General features: G+C 37.8%; 1 protein-coding gene across 1 annotated transcript; it reads left to right on the forward strand.

Moving 5' to 3' along the window:
* Positions 1 to 441: 441 nt before the first annotated feature.
* Positions 442 to 12962, forward strand: LOC307158939 (myosin heavy chain, fast skeletal muscle-like). The gene is made up of 41 exons (XM_079871961.1): positions 442 to 471; positions 604 to 647; positions 1642 to 1856; positions 1951 to 2094; positions 2179 to 2335; positions 2442 to 2469; positions 2641 to 2743; positions 2907 to 2999; positions 3120 to 3183; positions 3277 to 3375; positions 3457 to 3560; positions 3647 to 3785; positions 4010 to 4128; positions 4225 to 4374; positions 4462 to 4632; positions 4725 to 5025; positions 5124 to 5188; positions 5281 to 5368; positions 5502 to 5619; positions 5702 to 5825; positions 5931 to 6067; positions 6156 to 6411; positions 6502 to 6744; positions 6851 to 7027; positions 7116 to 7261; positions 7347 to 7437; positions 7522 to 7911; positions 8850 to 8976; positions 9215 to 9333; positions 9414 to 9610; positions 9693 to 9876; positions 9982 to 10147; positions 10626 to 10750; positions 10862 to 11170; positions 11313 to 11516; positions 11590 to 11715; positions 11811 to 11981; positions 12063 to 12167; positions 12287 to 12382; positions 12489 to 12620; positions 12849 to 12962. The coding sequence occupies exons 3-41, from the start codon at positions 1650 to 1652 to the stop codon at positions 12861 to 12863; spliced, it is 5790 nt and encodes a 1929-aa protein (XP_079728087.1). The 5' UTR covers positions 442 to 471; positions 604 to 647; positions 1642 to 1649; the 3' UTR covers positions 12864 to 12962.
* The last annotated feature ends 270 nt before the right edge of the window (positions 12963 to 13232 follow it).

Genomic DNA, 13232 nt, shown 5'->3' on the forward strand with positions numbered 1-13232 from the left:
TTTATTGTTTAGCCCGACTGCTGCCACATTAGCCTTCTACAAGAACTTCCATAGCTGAAAAGGTGAAATGTTTTCTGATTCAAAAAAAAAAAGGGGAGGGGTGGCTGAATGTACCCTCTTTCCAAAAAAGGATTTATTTACTTCAGTGTGTGTCATATGTCAAAGTAAGATATTAATAGACTAAAAATAATTAATTATAATACACAAGAAATTTGAAATGGAAGTTGTGACCTATGTATTTTTGAGCAATAAAGGTTTGACTTATATCTTATTTCATCAGGTAGGATGTCTGTCAGTTTGTCCATACATTTCTTATAAAATGGGTCAAGAAAGCTCATCATATATCAAAATATATCAGGTTGCCCATGTATAGATTATGCTTAGTGTGCATGATCAACTTTTATAAAAGCCAAGAGGGTAGACCAGAAGAGATGCAGAGAAGAGAAGAGACCTCAGAAGTTCCATCAAATGGTAAGAGCCTGTGCTGACTGTGACTGAAATGAATTTAACATCATCACTTATGCGTCTGTACTCAAAGTAATTGTGTTTTTTATTTATATTAATACATTGTAATGATTTTACTTATTTATTTTTTATCCACAGTTAAAAAAGTGAACATTTCATCTGGTCTCAAGGACAAAAGGCAAGTGAGTTTATGATTCAGTGTGTGGATTAGGGTAGAGGAAAACAGTTGTTATAGTCTGTATTATAGACGAAAACTGGTGAAGCATGCTGTTTTTAAAAACCTATGTAATTTATTTACAAAGAAATGTGTTTAAAATGTATTAGTAAGATGAATTTAAGGAAGGGGTCCCATTGACCATTTATTTTGGTGCCAAATATACCAACTATTGTATTCGCTTTTATTGTGTTGTATTGTATTATGTTTTTCTTCTACCACTTTTGAGTCTATGAGAGCCCATAGAACCCCTTGTGGGAAAGTTATACAAATTTGGCCCAAATGCAGAGAACATTTGACACATTTATGTCCAGACTCAGTCTGAGGAAACAGAAAAATAAGCAGGAAAGGGCCAATTGATGATGCTATAATAGAGCAAAACATGAAATTGGTTCAAACTACAGAACTGATGGTCTGATTAAATTCAAACTTGGGATGCAGTGTTGCTATCATAATCCATCATGAGATTTGCATAAATATAAATCATTAGAAAAGTTAATATAATGAAACCAAATCTGTGACAGAAATTTCTTAATATTTGTCAGGAAATATTTGTCTGTTTCATACATACTCGTAGCAGGAGGATGCACTCAGGCAGAGAGACCACAAGTGAGACTCATAGTCGGCAGTGAAAATCTCTGTATTGTCCTGAAACTTCATATATGCCACAATTCATATTGTACTTTATGTGCCATCCCCTGACACCAGCATTTCAAATTTCATCACCAGAAAGACATATTGAGTCATAATTTTTGCCATTAATGGGCCACTTACCTGCTTCTTGCTTTCTATCTAAATGTTTATCTAGTATTGTTTTATGTGTCTGTATTCATGAGTAAACCTACACTTAGGAATATGCCTCTTTAACACAATTCATGTGTTTTATATTTTATGTGTCTTGCCTTTGTTGAATATTTATGAAATTTGAAATGGATAAGTTGATATTTTCTCTCTTTAGTAAGCCGCCATCATGAGTACAGATGCGGAGATGGCCATTTATGGCAAAGCTGCCATTTACCTTCGTAAGCCTGAGAGGGAGAGAATGGAGGCTCAGGCCAAACCGTTTGATGCCAAGTCTGCCTGCTATGTGGCTGATGTCAAAGAGTTGTACCTCAAGGGAACAATCAAGAGCAAAGACGGTGGCAAAGTCACAGTTGTTTTGCTTGACACTAAGGAGGTACATTTTTATTTCCAATTCATGTAGATGCTCATTAAATTACTTATTACATTGTTTTCTTTTATATCTAATATCTAATTTATCAAATTTATAGGAGAGAGTTGCTAAGGAAGAAGATGTCTACCCAATGAATCCTCCCAAGTATGACAAGATTGAGGACATGGCCATGATGACCCATCTCAATGAAGCCTCTGTGCTGTATAACCTCAAAGAGCGTTATGCTGCATGGATGATCTACGTAAGTTCTGAAACGATACGAAAAGCATTTAAGTTCATTTTTTTCTGTGTTGTTGGAATCTGACCATGTCTCTGCTCATTTCAGACCTACTCTGGACTCTTCTGCGCAACTGTGAACCCCTACAAGTGGCTCCCAGTGTATGATGCAGAAGTGGTGTCTGCCTACAGAGGCAAAAAGCGTATGGAGGCCCCACCCCACATCTTCTCTGTCTCTGACAACGCATATCAGTTCATGCAGTGTGGTAAGACATTATGGAATTAAATTCTACAGAATTAATTAAGATGAAGTAGATGTTGCTGTTAATATAATAAATATTTAGCGGATATTTTACAAATTTCAATCAACAGATAGAGAAAACCAGTCTGTCCTGATTACGTAAGTATTTTCATTTAATTTCAGACCATAACAAAAATGAAAAGTATAACATAGATGGAAAATTTATGGAGATATTTACAAAATAGAATTTAAGATTGAACAAAGATTGAATATACTTTGAAAAGTCTACATGTCTTTCAAACTTCTGTCTTCTAATCTCTTATAAACCAGTGGAGAATCTGGTGCTGGAAAGACGGTGAACACGAAACGTGTCATCCAGTACTTTGCCACAGTTGCAGTGTCAGGTGTCAAGAAAGAGGCCAGTAAAATAAAGGTATGAGATACAAAACTGTCATATATATTATTTTTAAAGATGATGATTTACACTCATCTCACAATCTATACGATATGTGAATTTGTGAAATGCCTATAAACTGTGTTTAGTCATGAAATAGAAAAACAATTGAAAATAAATAAAAACCCTTCAAACATTACAGGGCTCTCTTGAGGACCAGATCATTGCTGCCAACCCTCTGCTTGAGTCTTATGGTAATGCTAAGACTGTGAGAAATGACAACTCCTCTCGTTTTGTAAGTTAACCACTGTTTATTTACAGTACAGATGGTCAGTTGTGTTAAATTTTACTGTACAGAGTTTTCTATAAAGAGATTATAATAATTATTATTTATGTATTATTATGATTTAAACAGGGTAAATTCATCAGAATTCATTTCGGCACCACTGGAAAACTGGCTAGTGCTGACATTGAGACATGTAGGTGGACATGATTTAATTGATCCATCCTGAACAGTTGTCTTTGTCTGTCACTCTTCAGATGATTGTGACTCAACTACATTCTCTCAACAGATCTGCTGGAGAAGTCTAGAGTGTCATTCCAGCTTCCAGATGAGAGAGGCTACCACATCTTCTTCCAGATGATGACCAACCATAAGCCTGAGATTATTGGTAGGTGCACATATTTCATTCATTCAATGTTTCAGATAATATTGTAAGATGCTCTTTCATAAATGCTGTGTTTTTTTACAGAAATGTCGCTCATCTCCACCAACCCCTATGACTTCCCCATGTGCAGTCAGGGTCAGATCACAGTGGCCAGCATTGATGATAAAGTTGAGCTGGATGCTACTGATGTGAGTCATTGCTATTTGAATATTGACTTGAATATTCTATTTAAATATGGCAAATCATATATTTTATTATTCTCTGTAATTTACAGGATGCTATTGACATTCTTGGTTTCTCAAGTGAGGAGAAAATGTGCATCTACAAGTTCACTGGAGCGGTGCTTCATCATGGTAACATGAAGTTCAAGCAGAAGCAGCGTGAGGAGCAGGCTGAGCCTGATGGCACAGAGGGTGAGACTTGTGTTATCCTGGGCTTTGAAATAGTAACCATTGCACTGACTTTGCTGATAACAGAAACTGTGTGTAAAATGTTTAGTGTAAATAAAAACTAGAAGATGCGTGCATATCAATAAATCTAAAAATGAAAGGGAAAGTACCTAGTGCCTGATTTATTATAATTTTACACAAAAGACTCTATAGAGCAAAGATAATTTATTTAAAAATGTATTTAACAGAGGCTGACAAAATCGCCTACCTTCTGGGTTTGAACTCTGCTGAAATGCTGAAGGGTTTGTGCTACCCCAGAGTCAAGGTCGGAAATGAGTATGTGACCAAAGGCCAGACTGTACCACAGGTATAGTAACATTTCCAGCATGCCATGTGTTTAACCTAAAGTTCTGGCTAATTATTGCAGAAGAATAATAAAATATTCACTCTACTCTACTTACAGGTGTACAACTCTGTTAGTGCTTTGGCCAAATCTATCTATGAGAGGATGTTCTTGTGGATGGTCATTCGTATCAACCAGATGTTGGACACAAAACAACAAAGAAATTTCTACATTGGCGTACTGGATATTGCTGGCTTTGAGATCTTTGATGTAAGAATGATTCTTTTATCTCTTTTTATGTCAAAATGAATGACATTCAGAAGGTAGTGAATGTTTCTGTCATTTTTTGTCCTCCAGTACAACAGCATGGAGCAGCTGTGCATCAACTTCACCAATGAGAAACTGCAACAGTTTTTCAACCACACCATGTTTGTGCTGGAGCAAGAGGAGTACAAGAAGGAGGGCATTGTTTGGGAGTTCATTGACTTCGGCATGGACTTGGCTTCTTGCATTGAGCTCATTGAGAAGGTTATCAATGGTTTATGAATTTATTAATTTCCATTGATCCTATTCTCAAAATCTCCTATTTTTGATAATAAACAACATTCTTTTATAAACAGCCCATGGGTATCTTCTCCATCCTTGAAGAGGAGTGCATGTTCCCCAAGGCTTCAGACGCTTCCTTCAAGAACAAGCTATATGATCAGCATCTTGGCAAGAACAAAGCTTTTGAGAAACCAAAGCCTGCCAAAGGCAAGGCTGAAGCCCACTTCTCCCTGGTTCACTACGCTGGAACTGTGGACTACAATGTCACTGGCTGGCTGGACAAGAACAAGGATCCACTGAATGATTCTGTTCTGCTGCTGTACCAGAAGTCTTCTGTCAAACTGCTGGCTACTCTCTACCCACCTGTTGTTGAGGGTAAAGAAAAAATCTATTTAACAAAACTTTGATTCAGTTTTGAACTTTCTTGCAGTTTTTGCATTTATACATGTTCCTTTGTATTTTTATCTCAATAGATACTACTAAAAAGGGAGGCAAGAAGAAGGGTGGCTCCATGCAGACTGTGTCCTCCCAGTTCAGGGTATGTATAGAGATGACATCACAGTAATATTGCTTTATTTTAGAAAAAAAAAAAAAAAAAAAAGCATGCCAACCTTTTTCTATTCTCCACAGGAGAACTTGGGCAAACTCATGACCAACTTGAGGGCCACTCACCCTCACTTTGTGCGTTGCCTGATTCCTAATGAGTCCAAAACTCCAGGTAAAGTATATATTTATATATATATATATATATATATATATATATATATATATATAACGTACAGATATTTTGGTTCTCAATATATATGATGAAGTTAATTTACCAAGTTCATGGTGTAAACTGTTCGTTTTAGGTCTCATGGAGAACTTCCTGGTTATCCACCAGCTGAGGTGTAACGGTGTTCTGGAGGGCATCAGAATCTGCACAAAGGGCTTCCCCAGCAGAATCCAATATGGTGACTTTAAGCAGAGGTAAATGGGACCACATGAAAACAACATTTCCTAGGAGGCTCCTAATTAAAAGATATGAAGTATTTTGATCAATTTTCCACAGATACAAGGTGCTGAATGCCGGTGTTATCCCAGATGGACAGTTTATGGATAACAAGAAGGCCAGTGAGAAACTCCTGGGATCCATCGACATTAATCATGACGACTACAGATTTGGACATACAAAGGTTCATTATTTAGCTTTACAAATTTCAAAGATTCAGTGATCATGGTCATTTAGCTTATACAGTTTAAATCAATATATTTTGATTTACTGTTTTACATAAATTCAGGTGTTCTTCAAAGCTGGTCTTTTGGGTGTTCTTGAGGAGATGCGTGATGAGAAACTGGCTGCTCTGGTCACAATGACTCAGGCTCTCTGCCGTGGTTACCTGATGAGGAGGGAGTATGTGAAAATGACAGAGAGGAGGTGATTATTGTCATGAGTAAAGATGACATCAATGATAACTGTGCAAACTTAATGATGATTATGCCATTTAATGATGAATTATTCACAGGGAGTCGATTTACACCATCCAATACAACATCCGTTCATTCATGAATGTCAAACATTGGCCATGGATGAAGGTTTATTACAAGATTAAGCCTCTGCTTCAGAGTGCAGAGACTGAGAAGGAGCTGGCAAACATGAAAGAGGACTATACAAAATGCAAAGAGGCTTTGGTTAAGGCTGAAGCCAAAAAGAAGGAGCTTGAAGAGAAGATGGTAGCACTGTTGCAAGAGAAAAATGATCTGCAGCTGCAAGTAGCATCTGTGAGTATATTTTATAATTAACTGAATTTTGACTACATTAAAAATGAGCAAGGTTGTTTCCAATGAAATAACAATCTATTTTACTAACAGGAATCTGAGGGTCTCTCAGATGCTGAGGAGAGGTGTGAGGGTCTGATTAAAAGCAAAATTCAGCTTGAAGCTAAACTCAAAGAGACAACTGAGAGACTGGAGGATGAGGAAGAAATCAATGCTGAACTGACAGCCAAGAAGAGGAAACTGGAGGATGAGTGCTCTGAGCTGAAGAAAGACATTGATGACTTGGAGCTCACCTTGGCTAAAGTGGAGAAGGAGAAACATGCCACTGAGAATAAGGTTAGAGATTGAGTTGGTTAAGGATTAAATTTAATCTCTGTTTTATATATTGATATAGAATATGAATTGTAATATTTAATCTTATTTGGAACAAAAAATCCTACAGGTCAAGAACTTGACTGAGGAAATGGCAGCTCAGGATGAGAGCATTGCCAAGGTTACGAAGGAGAAGAAAGCCCTCCAAGAGGCACATCAGCAGACACTGGATGATCTTCAGGCCGAGGAGGACAAAGTCAACACCCTGACCAAATCCAAGACAAAGCTTGAGCAGCAAGTTGATGATGTGAGTTGATTATGTAAATTAATTATATTAATTCATCAAATCAACTGTTTTCTGCTGTGAACATATTTTATATATCATTGTCCTGTAGCTTGAGGGTTCCCTTGAACAAGAGAAGAAGCTCCGCATGGACCTGGAGAGAACCAAGAGAAAGCTTGAAGGAGACCTGAAATTATCCCAAGAGTCCGTCATGGACCTGGAGAATGACAAGCAGCAATCTGATGAGAAAATAAAAAAGTAATTAAAGCAGGAAATCTTTGAAAACATTGATAATTTTTATTGTTGTGTTATATTTTTTTTACAACTCCTTATTGTTGAACAGGAAAGACTTTGAAATAAGTCAGCTGCTCAGCAAGATTGAAGATGAACAATCTCTAGGTGCTCAACTCCAGAAGAAAATCAAGGAGCTTCAGGTATTTTGAGATTTTTTTCAAACATTACATCATTATGATCAAATACAGATAACCAAAAATCGAATTAACTACTTACCACCATAGGCCCGCATTGAGGAACTGGAGGAAGAGATCGAGGCTGAGCGCGCTGCTCGTGCCAAGGTTGAGAAGCAGAGAGCTGATCTCTCCAGGGAACTTGAGGAGATCAGTGAGAGGCTTGAGGAGGCTGGAGGAGCCACTTCTGCTCAGATCGAGATGAATAAGAAGCGTGAAGCTGAATTCCAGAAGCTGCGTCGTGATCTTGAAGAGTCCACCCTCCAGCATGAAGCTACTGCTGGTGCCCTCCGCAAGAAGCAGGCAGACAGTGTGGCCGAGCTGGGAGAGCAAATCGACAACCTGCAGCGTGTCAAGCAGAAGCTTGAGAAAGAGAAGAGTGAATTCAAAATGGAGATTGATGATCTTTCCAGCAACATGGAAGCTGTTGCTAAAGCAAAGGTTGAGAAATATTCTAAAGAATATATGTGACCCATGCTGGCAAAAATGAGTCAGAATATGCATGTGCTAATTTTGAGCTACAGGCAAATGTAAATTTTGGTCGAATTTCATTTTCATTCACAAAAATTGGTTCATTAAGCCCTCTTCTAGCGATCCCAATGCTCCAAATAGTAATGAAACATCTAAAATGATCTTTATTTTTAACTTTTCTGAGAGGTGTACCTTCCTAAATCTTTCCTTTGTTTTAATAATCCATGAAAAATTGCCATTTTTCTTTACTCGCTTCTCAACGACTGCACAAGTTTTAATATTCATAGTGAATTCTCGATGGCGTAAGCGTGAACCAATGGAATATGATTTTTAAACTCATGCTGATGTAAACAAAACGATCTTACTTGCACTGACTGACAGATCAACACAAAGTACAAAGCGCAAACCTTATCTGTTATGCTTGAACGTTTGGTTAACTGTTGGGGAAAAACATCTGATATGTAACATTATATTAGATACGTGCATTACAGTAGGTCTCAATATACAGGCTGCTGTCTCATCTAATGAAAAGAAAAGTTAATCTATATTTTTCCTATAGATATTTGGTTTTGATTTGGTGTAAGCCAAATTTGGTGGTATTACCAGGGATTTTAAGGTATGGTTGCAAGGTGATTTTGTTTTGGATCCTTCAGAAAACTTAAACTAGATTTTTCTCAAAATATACTTTGCTGACTCTATTGACTTCAAATAGGTGTAGCACAGTCCTTTTTTGTCTGATTCCAACAAATCATACATCATCATACATGAATGTTTTTTAATAACAATAAAAGTAAATAACAATAACTCATTTTTGAAAATGTGCTCATTGTGACTCATTTTGCTAGCACGGGTCACATACAACAAGTCTTGAAGTTCTTTAAAATATCTAATGACTTTTGTATTTGCAGGGCAATCTTGAGAAGATGTGCCGCACACTTGAGGACCAACTTAGTGAAATTAAGTCCAAGAATGACGAGAACATTCGTCAGTTAAATGATCTCAGTACTCAAAGTGCAAGATTTCAAACTGAAAATGGTAACTCATGAACAAATTAATATTATATCAAAAGTAATTAATGTCAATAATTAACAATAATTATCAACAATAATCAATAATAATCATCAACAATAATTAATCAAAAATAATAGTGTATTAAGATTATTCAGCTGTAAATTTCTGACTGTAACACTGATAAAATCTTACATCCATTTGTTTTGAAATAAACTGATAGAGACATAGAAAAATCTGACACAGTGAATCTAAATCTATACAGGTGAGTTTGGCCGTCAGCTGGAGGAGAAGGAGGCTCTGGTTTCTCAGCTCACCAGAGGCAAACAAGCTTTCACTCAGCAAATTGAGGAGCTTAAGAGGCATATTGAAGAGGAGGTTAAGGTAATACAGCATAATCAATTCATGAATTACTTTACTGTAGAGACAATAATACAATAATATTATGCAACTTTGTCCCTTAGGCTAAGAACGCACTGGCCCATGCTGTGCAATCAGCCCGTCATGACTGCGACCTGCTCCGTGAGCAGTTTGAGGAAGAGCAGGAGGCAAAGGCTGAGCTGCAGCGGGGAATGTCAAAGGCCAACAGTGAGGTTGCTCAGTGGAGAACCAAATATGAAACTGATGCCATCCAGCGCACGGAGGAGCTTGAAGAGTCCAAGTATGTATATTATTGTATAATACTCCTAACTCTCACAGCTATTTTATAGATTAGAATTCAAATTAATGTGTATTACTTATAGGAAGAAGCTAGCTCAGCGTCTGCAAGAGGCAGAGGAACAAGTTGAGGCCGTGAACTCCAAATGTGCATCTCTGGAGAAGACCAAACAGAGACTCCAGGGTGAGGTGGAGGACCTCATGATCGATGTGGAGAGAGCCAATGGTTTGGCTGCCAACCTTGACAAGAAGCAGAGGAACTTCGACAAGGTAAACAGTTTTAGTCATATTATATTCTCTTTGTAAAGTATTGCTGGAATGGGCTTTGTTCAACATTTTTTAAACAAACTCTATCCTAAAATATCTCCACCAAAGGTCCTGGCAGAATGGAAGCAGAAATATGAGGAAGGTCAGGCCGAGCTGGAAGGTGCCCAGAAAGAGGCTCGTTCACTCAGCACTGAACTGTTCAAGATGAAGAACTCCTATGAGGAGAGCCTGGATCAGCTGGAGACCCTCAAGAGAGAGAACAAGAATCTGCAGCGTAAGAATGAAACCGTTAAATTAGAAAAAAAAAACTTAAAGGGATTGTTCACTCAAAATGAAAATTCTTTTACTAATTACTGACCCTCATGTTGTTCCAAACTCGTGAGACTTTTGTTCATATTCGGAACACAAATTAAGATCTTTTTTATGAAATCTGAGAGCTTAATTCATATGGATTAGTTTTATGATCTCTTTATAACCTTTTTGAAGCGTCGAAGAATCAATTATGTTGCTGTCTATGGAGGGACAGAAAGCTTTCAAATTTCATCAAAAAGATCTTCATTTGTGTTCCAAAGATGAACGAAAGTCTTACAGTTTTGTGATGACATGAGGGTGAGTAATTAATTAATGATAACATTTTCATTTTTGGGTGAACTATCCCTTTAAATGTTCTAATTCTCGGTGAGCATTAAAAAGTAAGCACATTTGATTAATGAATGTGCATTATTATACATATTATGTTTTTCTCTTTATAGAGGAAATTTCAGATCTGACAGAGCAGATAGGTGAGACTGGTAAGAGCATCCATGAGCTGGAAAAGGCCAAGAAGACAGTGGAGACTGAGAAGGCAGAGATTCAGACCGCCCTGGAAGAGGCTGAAGTGAGTATCTGGAGATCAGATTCTTGCTAGAACCATCATACAGTGTTGTATTCATCAATACACTGTGTGTATTTTTATTCTTATATTTAAATGTTGTTTTATTTTTCATAGGGTACACTGGAGCATGAGGAGTCCAAGATTCTTCGAGTCCAGCTTGAGCTAAACCAGATCAAGGGAGAGATTGACAGGAAGCTTGCAGAGAAGGATGAGGAGATGGAGCAGATCAAGAGGAACAGCCAGAGAGTCATTGAATCCATGCAGGGCACTCTGGACTCTGAAGTCAGGAGCAGGAATGATGCCCTGAGAATCAAGAAGAAGATGGAGGGAGACCTTAATGAGATGGAGATTCAGCTGAGTCACGCCAATCGCCAGGCTGCTGAGGCCCAGAAACAGCTCAGGAATGTTCAGGGACAACTCAAGGTATGCATAGGAATTCTTCTTTTTGACTTTGGGATGTATTCTTTTTTTTTATATATATATATATATATAATCTAACATATGGTAAGTACAGCCTAGCAGAAATCACATCGGAAGCTCATTCTACAGCTATTGTTATGTTCAGGATGCCCAACTGCACCTTGATGATGCCCAGAGAGGACAGGAAGACATGAAGGAGCAGGTGGCCATGGTGGAGCGCAGACACACTCTGATGCAGTCTGAGATTGAGGAGCTGAGAGCTGCTCTGGAGCAGACAGAGAGAGGCCGCAAAGTGGCTGAACAAGAGCTGGTGGATATCAGTGAGCGTGCTGGGCTGCTGCACTCTCAGGTAAGGGCATATTGTTTCCCTGAATTTGAGAGCATCATTCAAAATGTTCAAACTGTTGCTTTCCATTTTGTAGAACACAAGTCTCCTGAACACCAAGAAGAAGCTTGAGGCTGACCTTGTTCATGTCCAGAGTGAAGTTGATGACACTGTACAGGAAGCCAGAAATGCAGAGGAGAAGGCCAAGAAGGCCATCACTGATGTGAGAAAGAGTAGCTGCCAAATGTTTCATAAGACGCTTACATACATTTTACGTAAAAAATGTGGATCTAATGACTTTCTGTATTAATGCAAAAGGCTGCAATGATGGCAGAAGAGCTGAAGAAGGAGCAGGACACCAGTTCTCACCTTGAGAGGATGAAGAAGAATCTGGAGGTCACAGTGAAGGACCTGCAGCACCGTCTGGATGAGGCTGAGAATCTGGCCATGAAAGGAGGAAAGAAACAACTCCAGAAGTTGGAGTCCAGAGTAAGCCTCTTTATAGTTATGATATGGGCAAGGTGAAGTATGTTATATTACGATTGGTTTGAATAATAATATGTTCTTTAGGTCCGTGAGCTTGAGGCTGAAGTTGAAGCTGAGCAGAGACGTGGAGCTGATGCTGTTAAAGGTGTCCGCAAATATGAGAGGAGAGTGAAAGAGCTCACTTATCAGGTATGACCATATTCCTCACAAGTTTGTTCGGACAAAAGAGTCTGTATAATAGTCTCCTGACAATGCCTATTTTTAGTAAAGGATCAATGCTTAATTTTGTAAATGTGTAATTTTTGAAGACTGACGAGGACAAGAAGAACATCACCAGACTCCAGGATTTGGTTGACAAACTGCAGCTGAAGGTCAAAGTCTACAAGAGACAGTCTGAAGAGGCGGTATGTAAAATCTAATAGAACATTTTGACACTGTAATTATTTATATTGGAATTCTAATTTGATTAAACGTGATACATGAACCATATAAAAAAAAAAAAACCTTTAGGAGGAGCAAGGCAATGTTCACCTGTCCAAGTTGAGGAAGGTGCAGCATGAGCTTGAGGAGGCTGAGGAGCGTGCTGACATTTCTGAGTCTCAGGTCAACAAGCTCAGAGTTAAGAGCCGTGATTCTGGAAAGGTTAGACTAGATGAGTTTTTTTTGTTTTGTTTTTTTGCATTATTTATTCAACTTGTTTATCCAAATACATGAACTACCTCTTAGAAGAAGTAGTGGAACTATAATAATTGCATTTTGCTGATGTTACATATCCTGTATGACATTTGCACATCTGTATTCTCTTCATTATGTAAAGTGAAGAACATTTTTGTTAATAAGACTAATGTTTAACTCTTCCTTCTTTCCCAGGTCAAAGAAGAATGAATCTTTAACACTTGAAAGGAGCATTTACTGAAGTCATATAATATGAATGTTTATTGTAAAAATACCTTTCTTAATAAACCTGTTTATTTCAGCAAATAATTAGCCTTTGTGTGTTTTTTTTTTTTTTCAACAAGATACACTATTACAACACTAATATCTGATCGGTATGATTACATTAAACCTTATTATTCGCATCACAAGAGTGCTGAGTATCAAGAGTGTCTTGAATCCAAATTTGAACTTTTAAAGGTTACATAAAAGTTCAAAAGGTTTCATAAATTGTAATTCTCATGTTTACTGAATGCATTCGCTCAAACATTTCTGCTATAAATTGAAAAGCAAGCAGAGTTAGCGGAGGCCGGAGAGGAG

The sequence above is a fragment of the Squalius cephalus genome, assembly GCF_949319135.1.
Source record: "Squalius cephalus genome assembly, chromosome: 5".
Lineage (NCBI taxonomy): Eukaryota > Metazoa > Chordata > Actinopteri > Cypriniformes > Leuciscidae > Squalius > Squalius cephalus.